Below are 21,772 nucleotides of genomic sequence, written 5' to 3'. Positions count from 1 at the left end.
TCCTCTGGTGCATAAATGCAAATATGAGCTTAATTAAGATTTTCATTTTCATTTTGCAGAATAATCAGATTTAATAATCAATTTATAAATAATCTGATTTTCACTGCCATTGATATTTCATCAGTGATTCTGAGGAGTCCGTTTTTCTAAGGAATTAAAAATTGCCTGGTCTGCTCTAAAAGCCGTACATCCAGCTGGAAAAGATGAAAAAAAACGGAGATATTTGTGCTGGATGCATGTTCATAGTGTGAAATTCAACTGCTTTTGATGCTCAAGCTCTCTCTTTTATTTCACAACAGTTTTACCATCACTTCCTCGGAAAAGGTAATTCCCGAGCAGTATGCATGTCATGAAATAAGCTGCCCTCTAACATGATCCATCAGGTTGTGACTTTATTAGTAAATCACCATCTGTGGCCAAATAAATCAGTTTTGCATACTTATCTTGGTACATACAGCGATAAAGTTTCTTGGAGGAAAACTCACAATATCGCAGGTAAAAACAGCAACCTCACTGATACATTTCATTATTACTTTGTTGTTACACTTTAGAACATTAAACAGTAGCTTTACAGAGATAACTTCTAACCTAACTGGAGTCTTGCCACCTATCGCTGAAGTGAATTCAAGCATCTTTTTTGGATGTTTCTTCCAGAAATACATCTTGGAACTTGGAGTTAATGCCAAGCTGTAGGTTAACTTTTTTTTTTAACAAAGAAGTAGATAGGTGCCAACGCACTCATTAAATGTTAAACATACAATAGATAAAATATATTTAGAGAACGAAACAGGTGTTTGCAATGTAAAGATGTCACTTATTACCATTCTTGCAGAGACAGAAGTCCCCCGGTCTGTGTGTGGTGTAAGTTACTTTGTGGCAGCCAAGCAGTCAGGAGTATGTGAAATTCTAGATTTTCCTCCACTGAAGAAACCATATTATCTTTTCTCATTTTGTGCGAGTTGTTTCAAGCCTCCCTTAGAGTCAACACTGCTCTGGCTTTCCAAAGCCCAGGGTGCTTCTAACTAATCAGCTCCAAATTTGGCTTTGGTTCAGTTCGTTTTTTGTCTGAAATGCTGCTGCTCTAGTACCTCATAAAGTGGTCTCTGAAGTTGTGTACTGAACTATGAAAATTCCACTTTGGTCTTAGCTGTAGAAGTGTTCCAACTGTGATTCACATATCTTTAAAAAAAGAAAAATGATTGGGGATTTGTTTATCAGAACCAGGGGCATAAGTAGCCACCACAACTGTCAACTACTATTTTGGAACCTTTTGGGATTTTAGAGGCAGAAGTGAATTTGGAATGGATGGACCTTGTGATGATCCCATGGACACGAACGATGTATATCCTTCGGGTAGCAGCTGCAGCACTTAACCAACCACTCAAGCAGCCGCATATTTAATAATGCATAACTTCAAGCCTTAAAACAATTTCAACAGAAAAGTTACATGAAAATGCATATTCTGCAAAACTCTCATGAATAGAGGTTTGATATAAAGACCAAAACTGTATTTTGTATCGCGCTGTAATAAATTCGGTCATTTTGCCATAGGGATCAGTGACAAAGATTGACTTGCTTATGGGGCCACCCTTAAGTGGCCATTGGAAGAACAGCGTTTTTTTTTACTGCTAAATGTTTTCAGCCTAAGCGTTCTCTAAAAATCACGTGCTGAATGACACTGAGCGTCCTGACCTGGTTCTTGAACGGTCCATTCCAGTTGTGGTCTAATAGTTTTCTATTTAAAAACTTCAAATTAAAAAAATCCCATGTCATTTTTAAAACAAATGTGTAAATATTGCACGTTTGAAATTGTTATCAAGATCAAAACAGACATCAGATTTCAGCAACATGAAATATCCTTTTATTTCACAACAAGTTGTTCTTGTTTCCACCGTCAAAGAGCAAAGCCAAACAAAAACTGTGTGCATGCAAAGCTTTGGAATCATCCCCATCTCCAATAGCTGAACTGTACACAACAATTTGGAGTTTGCTTTTCCCTTCACCTGATGTGAGAATGAGATGAAAGAGACTGCATATTTCTACATGGCAGGAAGTGTTAAATATTAGCATCGGCATCACTGGTAAAAGACTCTCTGTAATAATGCGAATATCAAACTGATCATGCAACAAAAACACTGAAAACAATAAAGAGAAACACAACATCGGGCTCATGAGAAAACCGTCAATCATCCCTGTGCATAGGTTTTTATATTTTACAGATTCCCCGCTGCTGCCGTGTAAAGTTTGCAGAGAACTGCAACAGCCTGCATGTGCCTGCCTTTGTACCTGTGGCAGGGAACCTCACCGATGCCTCAACAGTGCCACCTTTTGATAACAGCTGGGCATGAGCCTCTTCATGCGCAGACAACTCACTGATCAGGAACACAGTCGGAGACAACACACATCACTTCATTGGCTTTCGGTACATTCTGGCAAGGAAATATCTCTCAGCTGAATCCTTTCTGCTGGCGTCTGGCTTCACGGTCCGAACACTACTGAACACACTCGAGAGTTTCTTTTGGAGTTGATGAGTGAGAAGCCCGTCCCAATATTTGCAAACCAGAGAGCCTTCAGGCTGTAAAATCTTCTCAGCCAAGTCAATCAAAGACAAACACATTGTGATGAGTCTCTCGTGGTCCATGTCTCTGAAGCCGCTGGCGTTGGGTGCCATGTCGCTCAGGATGACATGAGCCTGGCCGCGGGGGAGCAGCTCCTGCAGCTTGGCATGCGTCGTGGGGTGGGTGACATCATGGCCGGAGAGGAAGTGGGCCCCGTCAAGAGGTGGTATGTTCAGCAGATCGATGCCAATAACTGTGCCACGTGGTACCTCTGGGTCTGAGATTATAAAAAACATGGCCACTGTAACTAAGAAGCTCAGGCTGAGCCACAAATGTGGTTACAATTATTGGAGGGACGGTTGAAGAGAATTTAAATCCGTCTGAAAAACCCTTTATTTCCCTCCTTTATATACCTCAGTGCTCACCCATCTGTTCACACATCCAACAAATTTACAATAGTGGAAACAGTAGCCTACAGCAAGCTAAGGGATGAAAAAACTAAATAAATCATAAAGGAATGAAGTTTGGCTCAGAAAGAACAGAAAAGAGTCGCAGTCTTTAATCACTAAAGCCTCTTCAGTGTTCTTTTTAAGATATATTTCTCTCTTAAATATTGTTTTAATGTTAAGTTGATAATAATATGACAATTCCACTCTTGTGTTTCAGAATAACTTTAAAGACTTTGTAATCCATCACAATCAATATCACATCAATTTATAAAAAATAAAAAAAACACTGCACAAGTAAATATTTTAAGACTGTTAGACAAGTTAAAACTGAAAAGCATTTTAGAATTTCATCATCTGTGGTACACAATGTTATGAAAAGATACGGAGAATCCAAAGCAAAGCCGGCAGCCAATACCGAATGCCCTTGATCTTAGGCCCTCAGGCTGCACTGCCTGAAAAACAGATGTGATTGTGTAGTTGAAATCACAGGTTCAGTAACACTGACATCTACAGTCAGTGAGCACAGATTGCTGCTGCATCCACAAATGCAAGTTGAACCTTTAACATACGATGAAAAAGACAAGGATGTATGTGCAGATTTTGGAGCAGCATGTGCTGCCATCCAGGTGACGACACGATCCTGCACGTAGACCTTCAACAAGAAGGGGCCTTGGCACACCGCACAGTAAAGGGTAATGGTATATTGGTCATCAGTATAGCCGAATACCCAAGAATGTTGCTCTCATTCATATATCTTTCCGTTTCTTTTCTCAAACGCGCCAGAAATTGTGACAGTCTATCAAATCGACTTGTCAAATGCTTAAATAATTTCAAGATTGCTGTTCTGCTCGAATAAATCCAGATTTTAAAGGTGTTTAAAAGCTGCATCAGCGTTATCAGACAGAATCATCACTGAAGCATTTGAAGCATTATTAAAGAAAAAGAATACTTCAAAGGAGGCCCTGAACTACTGAGCAGCTGTTTTCTTTTCATGAAAATCTTCAAACTTACATTTGCCTATTATTGATGCAATAAGTAGGACTATGACTTTTGGATAACTGCAGAAGAAGCTCAGCGAAATACGCAAGGATCCACCCAGGACACAGGCTGTTTGTCAAACCCAGAAACACAGAAGAGCAGCTTCCATCCCAGAGCTGGAGCTTCCATCACACCCACTTCCACTTTAACTGGGATTGAAGAGCTGAAATCACACACACTCCTCTGTTGTGAATGCACCAAACACTTAAAAAAAAAAAACTCCGGGTTCACTTCTTATGTACAACAATATTTTCTTATTTTCTGTTTCTTCACTTTGAATGTTATACGTTCCATATACATATAGTGCAACAGCACAACGTGTAAAAACATTTAACTCAAACCATAATCAATCATAAATCAATCCATAAATGAATGAACCATGACCTCATGACCCCACTGTTGTCAAAATCCCAAGTTTTTGCATCATTGCTGCTGATCTGCTGCCTGATGCTGATGCTGGGGCTGGGGCTGGGGCTGGGGCTGATGACCCACTAACACGGGCACCTTTCCTCTCACCTGTCCCGGCCGAGTTGACCCTCTGGACGGCCACCTGGCTCCAGGCTCCGGGCGCAGCTCCGCAGTCCACCACGCTGTACCCGGGCTGTAAAATCCTGAACTTGTCATCCATCTCCAGCAGCTTGAAGGCGCTTCGGCAGCGAAAGTTTTGGACGTGAGACGCTTTGACGTACGGGTCTTTGAGCTGGCGCAGCATCCAGCGCTGCTCCGCCGGAGTTTTCCCCCTCAGCCCCTTCAGCAGCTCCGACGACGCGTGGAAACATCTCTGATGCTTTAAGGAGAAAGTCAACATTGCTGCCGGTCAGAGGGTCATGTGTGAGGCTTGATGGTAGCCCACGCATGCCTAGTAACACAACTCTTTGCGTCCAATGGCTTTTTAGGTCCCCTTATTCTGAAACATAGACACTATGGTTCCTACCAAGTACCAGCGATCAAATTCTTCTCATCACTCTCCACGCAGGGATGGGTCAGATTAATTTAAGATGCAGTCAGTTATTAGATCCAATAAATCACATCCCATCACACAACCCCCCCACCCCAAGAGTACTCTGACATCAGCATGTGAGCAGTCACTCTTTGTTGTTTCTGGTCGAACATATTTCAAGGTAACACGAACAACACTGCTTTAGATCCTACAATCAAGCCAAGGCCATCCGGCGCTGACTCCCACATTCATCAGACCAATCCACGCTTTTAGATATCAGCGCATCATGTGACCACGCCTGTATGCTACACGCGGGAGTCACAATTCAACTCCGAGCGTCTTCTGCATGTACCAAAGGTACTTCTTTCTTTCACGGTGCGTGTTTTCGCCTTTACAGGACACCGTTCAGCTTCCAAACTAATGACGTTTCCACACACCTGTCTGCCAGAGCAGTCGCACGTAATGTCGGTCAGACTTTGCAGTGTTTACGTTGTGTTTGCAAAGACGTGTGATGTCCTTCCTTACCTCCTCCCGGCCAGGTGAGATGTTGAGCTCCAAGCTGCTGACCCTGGTGATGGTGGTGCAGCCGGGCAGAGTGCTGCTGGGCATGAAGAAGAGAGGGTTCGGCGTTGGCAAGTGGAACGGGTTCGGGGGCAAAGTTCAACCCGGAGAAACCATTGAAGATGCTGCTAAAAGGTCAAATCAGCTGCTTTAATGGTTTTCTTTTAAGGCTAACCTTCTTATAATTCTGGGAGCCTTTTTTTTCAAGCTTGATTTTAAGTTGAATGTTGCGTGTCAAAGAGAAAACCAAGGATGCTGCGCTTGGCTGAGGTGGATGAAACCATCAGGCCAGATTCTTTGTGGTTTCAGTTGTGCGGTTGTAAATTCAGGAGTAGACAGATTGACGTGATCAGCAAAAAGTTTAGTGAGATGCAGCTGGCACTTGAAATGTCCATCACTGAACCTGGAAAAAAAAGTCAGTAATGAAGGTAACAAATGTCTCCTCAGTGAATTCATGCGCATTAACAAACCATTTTTTAGGGTTCCAGTTGTGCTTTCTTACAGATTTAAAAGAAAGGAGACATCATATATCACACCAGAGCCTTGCATTATGGTGTTTCATGACATCTTTAGTAGTTTTTTATTAAAACAAAAAACATTTTTCCACAACTGCAAGCCAATGGGAGGGTAACATCAGTTGAGAGCAAGGTTGAAAAATTGGGTGCGACTGGTTGATGAAATGACTGCTGGGATAGGCTCCAGCCCCCTCGCGACCCAACCGACGGATTAAGCGGGTACATAAAATGGATGGATGGATGGATGGATGGATGGATGGATGGATGGATGGATGGATGGATGGACGGTTGATGAAATCTTCTGAAGTAAATTGAGATTGGGTCTGGGTTCCAACAGTTGAAGGAAGGAAGCCCTGAACGCAATCAGGCAAGCTTCCCTTTGTTGTTTTTGTCTTTTTCTCTCTGAAAAATGCTGCAAAACCAGCTTTGTGTGTAGGATATGTGAAGCCTGTGAGCACTAAATAAATCAGTGCTACGTCCATAGTATTTCTTGCCCAGCGTCACTGAACATCTCATTTCTGTCTTTGTGAAATCCAGGATTCAAGTTCCCACATTATGGCTGCAAAAAGTTATTGGATGAACCAGGATGAGCTCTCGAAACTTCAAGCAGATCAAACCGACTGTTTCTAGTGTCAAACTTTGCTCGTACAGCATACAAAACAGTGAGAGTCAAATGCTAGTGATGTAGCATGGAGAAGAACACAGCGTGGGTGGAACGGTCAGTTGTTGGCTTCATGAGCCAGTGAAGTTCTGAGGGTCCACATTAAGCATTGTCACAGCTGAATTTAAACCGCATTTTGTTCAGGTCTGTAAAAGCCGTTTCTCACTGAGCGTCAGACTCCAAATCTGACTGCATTCAGATTCAAATCGTGTTGTTTTTACGGGTAATTAGTTTTATCTCTGCTGTATGGGGAGGGCAGTAAAAAGAATGAGGGAGAGTAAGAGATAAATAAGGCTTAATGTCAATATGACATGAAGACTTAAAATACTGAGAGTATTGCAGCTGAAGGAGGTGATTTTCTTTTTTTTTTTTTTTTTTTCTGAGCCGTGTCTCAGCCAAACGTCAAAACCAGAGCTCCTTGTTCAGACTATAAGCCTTTTTTCAGTCCTTTCACTTGTAACCTACAGTCTTCATTGGCTGATCAGAAATGTGTTTTTCTGTAAAATCATATTGATTTGGCCTATATGTCCTGAAAACATTGCTATCATTGCATTACAACTTTAAGTAGCTTTAGTGTCTATATGAAGCGTGCTGTGTACCTTTGTAACATCATCACAGATTGATGATTGATGTTTCTCCTATTAGGGAACTTCAAGAAGAAAGCAGCCTCACTGTGGATGCGCTGGAGAAGATCGGAAATATCAAATTTGAGTTTGTGGGAGAACCGCAGTTGCTCGACGTCCACATCTTCAGAGCTGACGCTTATAACGGGGAACCGACAGAATCGGATGGTACGAGTTCTGCTTAAGAGTGAAGAAATGAAAGTGGCATTACGTGGGTGTGCCTTACTCTCCAGATCAAAACTAAGACACACGTACAGTGCACAGTGAAAATGAGTACACCCCTGTTGAAAAGTAACATTTTGAACAATATTTTAATACACACACAAGTTATTCCCAAAACGTGCATAGAGTAAGTTTAATACAACATCTGTTCAGCTTACAACAGAAAAGAAAGATCAATAATATAACTTAAATGACCTATTTGTCCATTTTTGTGAAATTTATGCTGGTGCAAAAGTGAGTACACCCCTATGTTAAACTCCCTGAGAATGGGCCGTGTTGGCCCGAAATGTCATGAAATGAAAAGGCATTAAAAGGGAGGTCATCGTTGTGCGTTTCATCCTTGCCTTACATTGAAATTTTACATTTTGAGTCTGCACCAGGCTAAGAGACGTGTGTGAGATTTGACTGAAATCCTATGGAGAGTATCATGATCTGCTTCAGTAGTCACAGTACATGTTGACAAGCATGTTTCTTTTGGTGAAATTCAGCTTCCTACTGTTGATGGCATCCATACAGCCCCAAACCATGTCACTCCCACTACTATGCTTGACTTTAAGCATGGGGCACTTTTCTTTGTACAAATCACTTTTTACCACCACACATGCTTGACACCATCGAAAGCAAATTTGTTTATCATTGTCTCATCAGAGACAAACAAACTAAGGATATGGATTGCTGGAACCATGTCCTGTGATCTGATGACACCAAGATGAACAAATTTGCTTTAGATGGTGTCAAGCCTGTGTGGTGGTAAAAAGTGATTTGTACAAAGAAAAGTGCCCCATGCTTAAAGTCAAGCATAGTAGTGGGAGTGACATGGTTTGGGGCTGTATGGATGCCATCAACAGTAGGAAGCTGAGTTTCACCAAAAGAAACATGCTTGTCAACATGTACTGTGACTACTGAAGCAGATCATGATACTCTCCATAGGATTTCAGTCAAATCTCACACACGTCTCTTTTAGCCTGGTGCAGACTCAAAATGTAAAATTTCAATGTAAGGCAAGGATGAAACGCACAACGATGACCTCCCTTTTAATGCCTTTTCATTTCATGACATTTCGGGCCAACACGGCCCATTCTCAGGGAGTTTAACATAGGGGTGTACTCACTTTTGCACCAGCATAATTTCACAAAAATGGACAAATAGGTCATTTAAGTTATATTATTGATCTTTCTTTTCTGTTGCAAGCTGAACAGATGTTGTATTAAACTTACTCTATGCACGTTTTGGGAATAACTTGTGTGTGTATTAAAATATTGTTCAAAATGTTACTTTTCAACAGGGGTGTACTCATTTTCACTGTGCACTGTATATACTTTGTCACATTATTAATTTAACATTATTACATTTTATCACAATAAAGCTAGATTTTTCTCCAACTCGCGTATCAAAATAACAGTACGACTAGTTTTAAAGTGATTACTTTGAGAAGGAGAAGTACGATGAAAAGGGAAGGGGATTTTTATGGTTTTTTTTAACGTGATTCCAAATAACCGACATGTCAAAAATAAGACAAAAACAACTTGTGATTCCACAGAGATTCCCTTTTACTTTTGCTTCCTCTTAACCATCAGTTCCTTTTATCTTATCACTCTGCCAGTTTAGACTCCATAACGATTACAGTTCAGCATTGTCAAGTTTAGATAAGGAGAGAGGAGCGTTTGATCCAAAGTGCAGCTACATTATCTTGCTGTATGTCATGTTTAGAATAAGATGGATAAATAATCAATTAATTATTTAAAGCTACAGTGGAAGTATTCACAACAGAAGTGAGTTCAACCCCGTCACCCCCTTTGAGTTGCCTCTCAATTCATGCAGCATTTCAAAGTTTACTCTGATGACATTTTAAAACTAATAGTTCAGCTTTAGTATCTTTGAGAAGCTGTCAGCTTGTACTGGGGTCAAACTTTTTCTTTTTTTTTTAAACAAAAAGACGGCAGACTTAGTTTCCCTCAGCATGGATAACAATGTTGGACAAAATTCAGCACAGATTTTCTACCTTTCTTCAGAGACGATTGTTTTCTACTCTTTGGTGAAGAGGTTTTGTTGCTTTGATTTTCTCTTTAGAAAACTCCGAAGGTATATTCAATTCAAAACAGGAAGCATACTAACCAGGTTGCAGGTTTTACCTTTTATTTCTTCCTCTGTAACATTTAGAGTGTTCTTATTAATGTGCTTTGCTGACATATTCCTCCCATTCCAAACATTTCAGGACTGGTATTCAGGTATTTAGCCAGTGTTCTGGTATATCCACAAACATTTGGGTCGCTGTCTGTAAATGTCATTGGCCACACATGCCCATATCATCACACTTCTACCTCTGTGCTTAACTGTCAGGACTGTGCAATCAAGTTGTGGTTCTGGGTCCAGGAAATTCACATCCAACAAGTTTCTGTTGATCTCGTCTGAGCAATGCATATTCTCCTAATGTTCATAAGGAGCTCTGTTTTCTTTTACAAGTCTAATTTGTGCCAAAGAGCTTGCATATCCATCATAGAGGTTGGAATTCTACCTTCTGATTTCTGCTGCATGTGTTTTGTTTGCGTGTTTTGGGTTTTTTTTGCGGGGAGATTTCATGCATGTCTTGCATCTCTTTCTATAATTGGTGTTTTCTCAGTGCACTGGATAAATCTGATGATGCAGAAAGACAGCCCATAGATCCAAAACCATGCAAAAGTTTCTTAAACTTGTACAGAACACGAGATGTTAAAAGCAACCTGCCTCTTTGTTTTCTACTAGTTTTGTGTCAAATCTCCAAAAACATTTAACATAACAGAACTGTGCAGAGAGGGGGAACAGAGAACCAGTGCACAGACTCGCAGTAATGTGTGTTTCCTGAGAATTAAGCCAAGGTCAACTGGGTAAAGGCCAGAGACGCACCAACACACACAGAAAACCAAAACAGCAGTAGCAGTTAGACATAAAATGTCTGGAGTGTTAGACACGTTAAAGATCAGGAGGTGGCATTTATGAAGGAAAAGCTGAACTCAAACGTGGTCAAATCTGAAGAAAGTTGCATGTGGATTTAACACCAATTTCACAAATCAAGAACAAAACTGTTGGAAATAACGAATCGCAGGTGTCACAAGTTAATTTATAGTTATTTGAGAAATAAGAAATGTATATTGTTCTAGATACTCTCTCTTTCTTGTTTTTAATGTCTCAACAGTTATTTCTGTTTTCTCCTGTTCTCCAGAAATGAGGCCTCAGTGGTTTGAGATTGACAAAATTCCTTTCAGTCAGATGTGGCCCGACGACATTATGTGGTTCCCTCTGATGCTACAGAAGAAGAAATTTGTCGGATACTTCAAGTTTCAGGGTCACGATGTGATTCTCAGCCACACCCTGGAGGAGGTGCAGGAGGTCTGATGTGGAGTAATTGCTGTTTACTGGTGTTCTCTTATGTCTGGGACCAAAAACCTCAGCCTCTGAAGAAGCTCATCAGGAGATAACCTACGTCAATGTTCTCATCCATGTTTGTTTTGTGGGAGGGAAAAAAAAGACCCTGTGGACTTCTCCTGTTTGTTATTAGCATTTACATGCTATAAAACCAGTTTTTCACCTTAACCCTTTAAATACTGTTTTTGGAGAGCCAGGTGAATCAAAGAAGCAACATACTGAACAAAAAGTCTGTTTTATCATTTTATTTTAGAATAACTGATTTCACACAATTCAGTGGAATATTTACAATATCTACAGTCATATTATCACTGGGTTTTATTGGTGCTTGCCAAAACAAATGTTTCACACGGTACGAAAAGTATTAGTTTTGTTCATTAAATACATGTTAAACATTGTGCTTGTATCTCGTCTTTTTTTCCATTAATGTGAACACAGTTATTTCAATCTCTTTGAGATGATTTGCGATGGTGAGATAGCTTAAACGGTCCCTTAGTTTTTATTTTGAATCAAAAATATAAATTTTGTGTGGGCCATAAATGTGCATTAAGGTTCTGAAAAGCAGTTCAACAATATCCAGACAGTCTTTCCTGATAAACAACATGGAGGGATTCATCCACAGAGTGATGTGATCTAAAATCTTGTGCTGAAGTACAAATTAAAGGTGATGTGTACTTTTTTTTTTATTTTTATTTTTTTAAATGAAGCTTAAATGAAAATCCTGTTATGATTCAATGCATATTTAAGTGAACATCCATCATTGATCTTTGGTGAATATCAACATCTTGACAGTGTTGCTGTTTGCATAGATCACTGGTGCCAGAGGTAATCATTTAATCAATAAATCTCAAAAGTCTTTCCTCTGTCAGGTCATAGTTTGAGGTCAAGCTCTCAAAATAGCTTATAAAGTAAAACAGGGAGTATTATTGCAAACATTTTAAGCAGAGGAAGCTTTAATGGTGTTTTAAAGTTAGTCAATGCCATGATCTAAATCATCAGATTTTCACACTCAAAAGCAGATAACTGTAGCACCTTTGTTTCACCACATCGACTGCTTCCTTATGGTCAGGACTTCAACTTGACCATTTCAAAGCATTAACTTTCATCTTCAACAAGAACAACCCATGTGTCAAATTCACTGACAATTTAGAAGAATGTTTCCATCTATTGACCAAGGAGCAACAAAACTGGTCCAGAGCATGACACTACCACCACCATGTTTCAGAAGGGAGGCAGGTTTTTATGCTCGAATGGAGTATTTAAGCTTCTCATTTAAGCCAAAACGTTTTCTGGTTTGGTCTCATTGGTCCAAAAAGACAACACTTTAAATTGTAGAGCTTTTGAGTGAATTACACTTTACTTTTTTTTTTTTACCATGTGGACAAATACATGTCGTGTTCTTAAGAGTGATCTGTATACTGATAAAGTATGATCACTTCAACTCATTTGTTTAATTGAGGTCTCATCATAGACTTTTAGGAGTTGTGTTAAAAATCTGCTAGTCTTTTCTTTTTTAATATTGTAAAGGGGCCCCAAATTCCCAAGCCCCACTGCATAAAAAAATAAACCGGAAGAAATAGCACAAAATTGTCCATAGAAATATAAAGTATGCTGCTACATATTGTTAGAAACTAAAATCTGTAAACTAGTCTAAGTTAAGCTTAAGGACAAGAGATTTAAAATGCCCTCCCCCTCCTAATAAACTCTTAACTTGTCTCTACTATCTTAGTGTGTTAAACATCTTACAAGGTATGAACAAGTGCTTCAGCAAAGGTGTTTGGAATGTATAAATATAGTTTCCCTTCTTGTATCCCATGTAAGTTAACTGTTTGAAGGGTTTTCGTGACTCACTGGCAGTCGATTCTGAAGAAAATAGGATGACAAGACTTATAAGCTCACTTATTAGCCCACTTTTGCAGCTAATATAATTGATGATCAGAGCCAAAACTTGAGAAGCAAGACACAAAAAATTCTCTTACTGAGTGAAATGTGCATGGTGTAATGGATGGGAACAGTTGTAAAATGTAGTTTTCTTTTTTTCTTCTTCTTCTTTTGCTTTAGCTCACAGAGCTTTTTATTTTCCAGTTTGCGATCCTCATCTGTGGCAGTATTTCTTCTCTTCGTCACATGTATTTAGAATTTAGATAGGAGGTTTCAATCCATTATTACCCCGGAAAAGACAGCCGAGCTTTGGCTGGAGTTCATTCCACACCTCTCCCATCTATAGAGAAAAAGTCACACAATCAATTTAGTCCTGTTTATACTGAAAATATACAGTTTCAAAACCAAATGGTGAAATAACGCCACTCTTAACACAAAGATGTTAATTAAACTACTCTGAGATCCACATAAACCCTCTAAATGTTGGTTTGTTGGGATTTAAGAGAAGAATAAAAGACAAGCTCTAAATAAGAATCTAAAATACACCCTGTGGTATTTGCTTCTAAACTAGAAAAATATATTTGAAATGGTCATTTGCCCCATTTAAAATGTAACCTAGCTGTAATCCTCTTTGAAAGATTGACCAGTCAGTTACACCAACCATCAACATCAGTCCATGCGTGTAAAAGTCAAATTTAAAGCTGATTTGTCCCTGCTGCAACGGTGCCGAGTCAATATTGACACAGATCTGTGGAAAAAGGATTTCCAGATGAGCAGTCTTACCTCTCTGTGTCCTTGGACCTGTGAGTTGACAAAAGCCCCCAGAATGTGGGAGGTGATTGGAAGGTAGGTGAAGATGAGCTGTGTCTCTTGATGTAGGCAGAAAAGGGAGAAGTAGTTGCGGAGCTCCATGGTCTGAATAGCGCTTTCTTGCTATTAACAGAATTTTTTTTGGGGGGGGGGGGGAACAAAAAAAAAAAAAAAAAACAGCATTTGTTAAATGGAAAAGCTATTGTAATCATGCTTTCACAAATAATAATAATAATATATATAGTGATAGGAGAGATCAGAAAGGTCTATGAAAAACACATTCATTGTCAGGATGAATTGCAGTTATTTAGGTGATCCTTTATCATTTATTTTTCATCCTTTTTATTTCTACACTTCTCTTCTCTCTTCCTAGATTTCTAAACTGATTTTTTTTTATTATCAGTAGTAATCTTATTGCAGTTACAAACCCTTAATCTACAGGTTTACTTATCAAAGCTCCTCAATTCAGTATCTTTTTATTCCTTGAAGTGTTTATTTTCATTATAGTCCCATGAAAAATAATTATGTTAATTTATTACAAGACATCAATGATAGAAATCCAGTATGCTTATCTAATTGTAGCACTTAAGGAGAAATAATAATGAAATATAGTTTAAAACTTGTCTACAGACGTGGACCACCAAAACTCCAGAAAGGCTGAATTTGTCGGAGCCCAAACTGCAGGACAGAAATGTACGAAGTAAGGGAATTATACTGAAAAAAACGTGACAAACCACAGTGACAAAGAGGAACTGTAACCACAAGATAAAAACCACCAGGGACGCAGGAGTATACAGGAAAGTTAATTACTTTCTTACTTTGACTCAGCTTTGTGGTGGTAATTGAAATGGTGCCATGGCTCCTTCAAAAGGAGTTTCTTTTTTTAACCACATTAAACTGAATATTTCAAAGGGATTAAAAAATAAAAACATATCATGCTTTCAGGTTTGTTTCCCTTCAGTCTGCAGACCTTTTTGTCATGCACAAAAACACACAAAGTTACAAAACCCAAAGCTGACGCCAAAGAAACTTTCTCTCTCTCTGCAGAAAACACTGCTCCTGAGACACGTTTCATCTGACCCATTAGAGTGGACCGGGCTTTGGGTGAAGACGGACAGAAAAGTTCAAACAATATACTAGTAAAATATTGCATTCAGCAACTTAATTGGAGACAGGTAAGAGAACTCGGTGTTTCAAGTGAGTACTTTCTGAACCAATAGAATCACTCCCGACAAAATCGTCACGCTGCATATCAGGACACCCTCGCGAAATTTCGTCGTCGTATCGTGTCAGTTTCACTCGCTCGCTTTCATTCAGGTTGAGATGTTAGTCTTTCCAGGAAAAGGTAGCTCTTTGTGTCAAAAAAAAAAAAGCTCCATCCACAGAGACCAAGGACAGAAGCTAATATTGGCTCTGTGCAAGCTTTGAACCCTTAAAGCAGCACTGCACAAGATACTATAATGCCACCATGATCAACATACCCACATGGGCTTGGGAGTACCTCTGAAAACCACTTTCACTCAACAAAGTCCAACGCTGCATCAAGCATTGTAACCCTGCATTACTGCATTACTCAAGGAGACAGCCAGAAATCAAAGTCACCATGATCTCGGTACACAAGCTTGTGTCAGATGGAGAGAGAGACAGTGTGCACATGTTCTGTGGTAAGATGAGTCCACATTTTAGCTGCTTTTAGGGAAAACGTGCAAAAGACAAGAAATACCATCAAGACTGTTATCAGCCCCGAGCGTCTGTAATGGTATGAGGGTGTATCAGTGTGCATGGCATGTGGATGACTTGCCTAAGTATAAGTTCTTTGAATGTGTTTCTGGCATCAAATTCTAAATTTGTTAATATTTTATAACCATTACGAATTCAGTCTGAAAATAAAATCCTTTGTACTCGTTTCTGTAAAATAAAAATATGGCCAGATGGTGCGTTTTAGTGGAGATACACTGAGGTAAAATAGTTCATAATTGACTAAAACACCACACAAAAAAGTAAAAAAAAAAAAAAGTGTATTTGAAAGACAACAATCACCTGAATAATTCGTGATTCCAGCTGTTCCACAGATGCCTGCTCTTTAGACTGAGCATTGGCGCTCATCATCTGCCTCTTCATCATTCCGTACTTGTGCAGAGCTCTCTGGTGCTCATGAAGCACGCCCTTTTCATGCCGCTCGCAAAGATCCTGGAGAGAAAAAAAAAAAAAAAAGAATAAAGCAGTTTTTCTGACTGAAAATGGAAGGGCAAAGCACTCCACAGCAGTATTACAGAGCAGCCAACAGCGACAGATGAATTACTTGAAGAAATGATGAATTACCGTATATATAATGTTTAATAGATTTATCAAAAGCTGCCGTTTTATCTATTCACACATTCCTAAATCTGAGAACTCCAGCCACCACTAAAAACTTCCCTTCCTGTGAAATAGACTTTTTAACCTCAAACTGATCACAACCTATTATCCTGGATTTAAGTTTTTTGTTTACTGCAAATACACAGGCCTGCATCGGCTCTTATCTTATCTTTAAAAACCAAGAACAACAAAAAAAGGATCCCAGTCACCTCGGGGTGGGGTTTAGTCGAGTTAAGACAGCACAGCTAAAGCCAAAAGTGAAATTCACTCACTCTGTACGACTGTAGCAGATCGAGGAAGAGATTCAGCTTTTCCACAACATCATCCTCTTCCCGTCTGCCCTGAGGATACAAACAAAACAACATTTATCACCCTGTGCTAGTTTTGAGCAAACACAGCAGGGAAGGACTGAGGGCTGTACCTGCTGAGCCGCTTTGTCGGATAACAGAGCGAACTCCACGGACAGGCTCTTCAGAGACTGACGCAGGGTCCCCCAGGTGCTTTGTGAGGAGGCCAGGGAGGGAAGAGTCGAGGCATCCGAGCCCAGTACACTGCCGAAAATCGCATTATTATAGAGGGAGAACCTAATATTGGAGTGGCTTAGCCACTGAGGATTTGAAACGTATTAATAAAACCTCTCGGCACTACAGAAAGACTTTATACTTTGATAATTAAATACCTGAGCTCTCTACCAAACATGAGTAGATCAGTTGCATTTTCCTTTGAGCGCTCTGCCATTTTCTCAGCTCTGTCCCGCAGTTTCTGGAAGCTGTTGTGTATATTTCTAATTAACTCTCTGCTTGTCGAGAACTGGGCCTGAACGTCTGCTGGAAGATATTCCTGCAAAACAGGTCCAACAAAGCTCCTTTTGTTACGTTTGGATTTCAAAAAGCGGTAACTGCTCAAGATGAACTACACCTGCAGTCACCATATGTTACCAACCTTAGACTGGGTTGCAATTCTGTTGGTCATGAACTCGTCGCCAGTTTTCTTGCAAGCGTCACGCAGCTTGGTCTGAACATCCTGTTTGGGAAGCAGGGTGAGGAGTGGGGGATTGGAAAAGGACACAGAGTAGCTAAAACAGGATGTGTTTCACTGCCACTCATGACAATAATGCTTATTGTGCAACAGCCAGCACCACACACACACAGGGAGCATGTTAAAGAAACAACATACAGAGCCACTGAAGGTGAGGAAGGTCTTGACCAGCTCGTCCATGGAGAAGAAGGGATGGCGAGCCACCAAGTTAATAAATCTGCCAAGAGCTCGTCTCCTCCCCTCAATGAACTCCCGCTCAGAAACGGAGGTCAGGACTGTGGACACATACAAGAGAAAACAAATATCTGTGAAATCATATTAGAAGGAAAGAAGTGTGCCAGGAGAACATACTGAGCAGCTGAACAGGAGTGTTAGTGTAGACAGTGAGGGGCTATAACTTACAATATATAACAGAAATGAGACGACTTAGATGTGCAACATCACTTAAATGTCAAAGGATTCAAAGTTGCCTCACCTCCCTCCCAATAACTGCATTATTTCCAAACAGAAAACTACAGTATTTGTCATTTTGAGCAACAAAAACTGATTCTTTAGAAAGATTGTAACAGAAATACAAGCCATAAAGTATAAAACACCAACAAAAGCGAATACTCCTGTGACCATTGACACTCACTCACAGGGACATTAACACCAGAACTTTCTCAGCTTTCACACCTTTGACCTGTGTCATTGCTGCACTACCAGAGGAACTGAAACCTCTGATTGGGAGTATTTTCTAAGAAAACTAAGAATAATCAGGGCAGTGATGCTGTTTTCCGCAATAATCAGGGGTTATAGAATGAGTCATAGCACCACGTATCAGTCACAGTGACTGTTCTCCTAAAATTACACCATGGGCCGGGCAGTGTGCTCCTTAGCACAGAGGATATTAATAAATATCCGTGTCTCTGTGACACCTCAGAAATTCTAAAGCAACATCCAGGTCTCTGGTGTCCAAGAACAAGAAAAAAAAAAGATAACTTGCTTAGATTTTGGAACAAAAATACAGATTAAATGTTGCTAAAGTAACAAAAAGTTAAATTCAAATATAAATCAGTTGGTTCAAGGAATTAAAGTTGGACATATCCTACACTTGATTAGGAGCTAACCGAGCCAATTGTCAAATAAAGTGATTTAGCGACAATTAATCAGGGTGGGTGAACCAACATAATTATGGCTGCAAAGCCACAAATAACTCTTTGTGACCCGAAACATGCTCATTTCATGCATCAGTGGCCTCCGTGTCTCTGTCAGGCAACAGCTTTGATGAACTGCAATGACTGAAGCAACCATAGCTGCAGGAAGAACAGCCGAGCATTTACTCATGAATGTTTATTCTTTAAAAGCCAGAAACGCTTGGCCACTGAAGCTCTCACAGATATTTCACAGCGTTACGGTCGAGACAGAGATCTCAAAGGAAAAGTGAGGAAAAAGAGAAATGTGGGGAAAAGGGGAAACAAAAAAAAAATGAAGAGGAACTTACCTCCCTTCAACATCCTTTTAGGCGGCAATGCTGGGACCACTCTGTAGGCAAATCTCTGGAGCAAAACCTCGTGGAAGACGTCAAAATCACTGTAACGTCTGTAAACTGATATTTTATAACGCTGAAAATATAAAAAAATATAAGTATTGAGAAAACAAGCAACAGCAAACTTCACGTAGTTCTTCTCTTTTTGTGAATTTAAGCATAGTTACATGATGAAAAATTCAATCACACAGATAAAGATTGTTCTGACGTTTTTAAAGATAACTGCGATATTAATGTGGTCATTTCTGTTTTCATAGGGTTCCTTGCCTGGCTGGTGACCTGGTACTCCACATGTTTCAGGAACAGTCCCTTCTTCTCTGGTATCAGCTCCACCTGGACCGTGTCTGTGGCCAGAAGTTTGTCCAGCGTCTGGGACATCGTCAGCACATCTTCCTGAGCCGGCTGCATTCTCAGAGCGCTTAGCTCTTTCGGCTCACCGAGCTGAGGTTTTGGTAACTCTACGAAGCACACAACCAGAACTAACATTTGTTTTACATGATTCAGTCAATACGCCGCGAGTGCCACAAAATTTCACAATTGCGAGGAATGCTGATTTTTAAAACCACTTCTCTGTTTCACTCAGATTGTGTCTGGCTAGAATAGTATTGTGCACAGTATTCATTTGATCTATTGTTATTCAGGACATTCCAAGACGGTCGTGAATTGACTTTAAATGTACTGCGACAAATGCAGAAAACTTGTTCTGGTGCAGAGCAGGAAGTGGCATGCAGCAAGCTGCCATACTGGCCACACCTGAAATAACAAAGAGGGTTTTAAATAATCACAGAAGGTGGAAGGATCCAACTCAAGCCAGCATAATGGTTACCTTTATGAAAACCATGAAACTTCACCCTATCATCTTCCCACCGTGGGACAAGTGAAAGAATGCAACCTTTTAAACATAGCTACGGCTAAGGAACCCAAAATGTACGAAGTGAATAACTGTCAGAGAACTTCCAATAAAAGAGTGAAATTTGCCCTGTGCAATTTAAATATGCTAGCAATAGAGGGATAGCTGAGGTTGCCTTTGGTCACAAGATTTACCAAGCTACTCATTAAGCACAACCTTTACTACACTGCTGTCACTGCAGGGCTGCCACCTACCCTGTATGCAGTTCTCCAAAAGTTTGGGGCTTGGTTGCTTTCCTTGTTGAGCAAGAGCAATCAAAGCGAGCGCTTTATAGAGGGACAGCTTGCTCAGGAATCCATCCGTGGAGTCAACATGCTCGGCAATCTGAGAGGGACAAAGACAATATGACCTGAAGGTCGCCTTTTTTTCAGTCTGAAATCTAACTTCAACTGTGGTTTGCATTCCTCTCTGCAAAAAAGCACTCAGTAGACACAAAAGGAGACGATATGCTGAAAGGTCAGGAAAAGGGAAACTCTAGTGTGCTATGAGCTGGCTTTGAAAAAAAATCCACACATTGTACCTTCACACACACACACACACACACACACACAAACACGCACGTCTCTCAGCGTTCCTGGGGAAAGAAAACAACTCCTTCAGTTCCTTCCTGTTGATAAGATATTATTCTAAGATCTATTCACTCTGCATCTACTACACAAAACATGCATCATTAAACTGTTTTCTGAGCAATATCATTGTCAAGCAGAGTTTTTACCAATTTGTCAATTCATGCCTTACGATAACTTCCTAATCATCAATTATGCGACTTTGAGTGTACGTGAGCGAGGAGCTGGGTATACAGAGCCTGAGGGTGGCTTTCGCCTCCATTATACACATCACAGACAGCTGTTTTTCCAGGCAAACTACAGTCATCTTGCAGGTTTTACTGATCCCCTCACCTGGTTCAGAGCAGCCTGGGAGAGCACAGTCCTTTGGAGCAGCCTCTGAAAAACCTCAACCTGCACTCTCTCATCTGTCCTACATCGGATGGCCTCATACACTTCCCTGTAATAGGCAGGAACTGAACCTAAAAGAGGAACATCACCTAGATAGCATCACAAAGGTCTGAATACAACACATATATAAATATATTTGATCAGCGGGATACCAAATATGTGCTTAATTTACACACTGGTTCCCAGAGCTGATGGCAACCTAACCACTTGTGTCATGTGACTTTATGTCATTGCTGTTTCGCTTTGACTCCTTTCAAGTGTTCCAAACAGTTTTGTCTTCCAAACACAGTTGAAAAAAAAAAATAATAATTCAAAGAATGGACAGCCTTGTCAGAGCTTTACGGGACTGAGGTAGATTAAAAAAAATAATAATAACTGGACATGTCACAACAGCAAAGGCTTTAAAAAAAACAGCAGCAAGACATTCGGCAACAAGTATATAAAACACTAAGAATCAGTGTAATTATATAAACACAATTTAAAATCAAATCAACCATTTAAGAGGCTTTAAAAAAGAAAAACATGGAATAACTTGATTCCGATCACTGTGTACCCAAAAGTTCCCTGTTTAGTTCCCATCGAGATCACAGCGAGCAGAAAAATCCACGTGTTGACGCAGCTCTTTTTAAACATTTCCCTTACGTCAAGCAAAAGTTTAAACAACAAAAAAAAAAGCGACAAGAAACTGGTTTGAGCGACATTTTGTTAAAGGCGACTTGAAGAAGTCCACGCACCATACCTTCATTGATCTCTCCTGCCATGGCACGAACTGTCATGTGAGCTCGAGAGCACCTCCATGTGATTTCCTGAAGAAAATAAAAAAACAAGTCATTTACTTCTTAAAGTTATAGTGGGCGCTGGTTGAAGTCCAAGTCCGGGGGGAAACGGCACAAGTTTACCACCTACGTGCGCTGGCAGCTGAGGAGTTTGCCACGGTAGCTGCAGTAGTCTGAATTTAAGGGTTTGGAGGGCGAGAAAAAGCGTTGGTGTTAATGTTCCTGTGGCTCCTTCCCCAAAGTTAGAGGTGCTCTGTTGTATAACGAGTCTGCTCACCAAGAGATGTTCTAGGCATACATTCGTATGGCTTGCTCAGCATTTAAAGGCAGATGGCAGGAGTTTGCAGAAATGCTGTCTCACTTGTGAAACCATTTGTCTTTACTTTTGCTGCCCCAAGTGGAAGACATTGATTTTTAAAACAGTCCGTGATATTTATCCATGTGCTGGATTTTTCTAATCTAGATTATGGTTGAAATTGTTTTTGCTAAACAATGCTATTAGGTTTTTGCGAAATTTTAGATTTTTTTTATAGACACGTGTAGCTT

General features: G+C 40.2%; 3 protein-coding genes across 5 annotated transcripts; 1 reads left to right on the top strand and 2 right to left on the bottom strand.

Moving 5' to 3' along the window:
* Positions 1-1,838: 1,838 nt before the first annotated feature.
* Positions 1,839-4,911, bottom strand: mrm2 (mitochondrial rRNA methyltransferase 2). The gene is made up of 2 exons (XM_075453847.1): positions 4,562-4,911; positions 1,839-2,835 (listed from the first exon to the last, which is right to left on the bottom strand). The coding sequence occupies exons 1-2, from the start codon at positions 4,851-4,853 to the stop codon at positions 2,405-2,407; spliced, it is 723 nt and encodes a 240-aa protein (XP_075309962.1). The 5' UTR covers positions 4,854-4,911; the 3' UTR covers positions 1,839-2,404.
* A 266-nt stretch (positions 4,912-5,177) lies between these two features.
* nudt1 (nudix (nucleoside diphosphate linked moiety X)-type motif 1) lies at positions 5,178-11,642 on the top strand. 2 transcript variants are annotated; one of them, XM_075453499.1, is made up of 4 exons: positions 5,178-5,342; positions 5,525-5,681; positions 7,368-7,513; positions 10,767-11,642. In XM_075453499.1, the coding sequence occupies exons 1-4, from the start codon at positions 5,288-5,290 to the stop codon at positions 10,937-10,939; spliced, it is 531 nt and encodes a 176-aa protein (XP_075309614.1). In that variant the 5' UTR covers positions 5,178-5,287; the 3' UTR covers positions 10,940-11,642. The 2 variants fall into 2 exon arrangements, with proteins under 2 accessions (XP_075309614.1, XP_075309613.1); XM_075453498.1 differs by having other exon boundaries at positions 5,178-5,360.
* Positions 11,643-11,677: 35 nt separating this feature from the next.
* On the bottom strand, positions 11,678-21,601 carry snx8a (sorting nexin 8a). 2 transcript variants are annotated; one of them, XM_075453497.1, is made up of 14 exons: positions 21,353-21,601; positions 21,190-21,256; positions 20,394-20,521; positions 19,689-19,818; positions 18,852-19,042; positions 18,540-18,660; positions 17,195-17,331; positions 16,961-17,041; positions 16,698-16,858; positions 16,440-16,569; positions 16,291-16,359; positions 15,701-15,850; positions 13,634-13,783; positions 11,678-13,190 (listed from the first exon to the last, which is right to left on the bottom strand). In XM_075453497.1, exons 2-14 carry the CDS (start codon positions 21,224-21,226, stop codon positions 13,110-13,112), a joined length of 1,566 nt encoding a protein of 521 aa, XP_075309612.1. In that variant the 5' UTR covers positions 21,227-21,256; positions 21,353-21,601; the 3' UTR covers positions 11,678-13,109. The 2 variants fall into 2 exon arrangements, with proteins under 2 accessions (XP_075309612.1, XP_075309611.1); XM_075453496.1 differs by having other exon boundaries at positions 21,357-21,601.
* Between the last annotated feature and the right edge of the window lie 171 nt (positions 21,602-21,772).

This window comes from Odontesthes bonariensis, chromosome 21 (assembly GCF_027942865.1).
Source record: "Odontesthes bonariensis isolate fOdoBon6 chromosome 21, fOdoBon6.hap1, whole genome shotgun sequence".
Taxonomy (NCBI): Eukaryota; Metazoa; Chordata; class Actinopteri; order Atheriniformes; family Atherinopsidae; genus Odontesthes; species Odontesthes bonariensis.
This window is presented reverse-complemented; position numbering and strand designations above follow the sequence as displayed.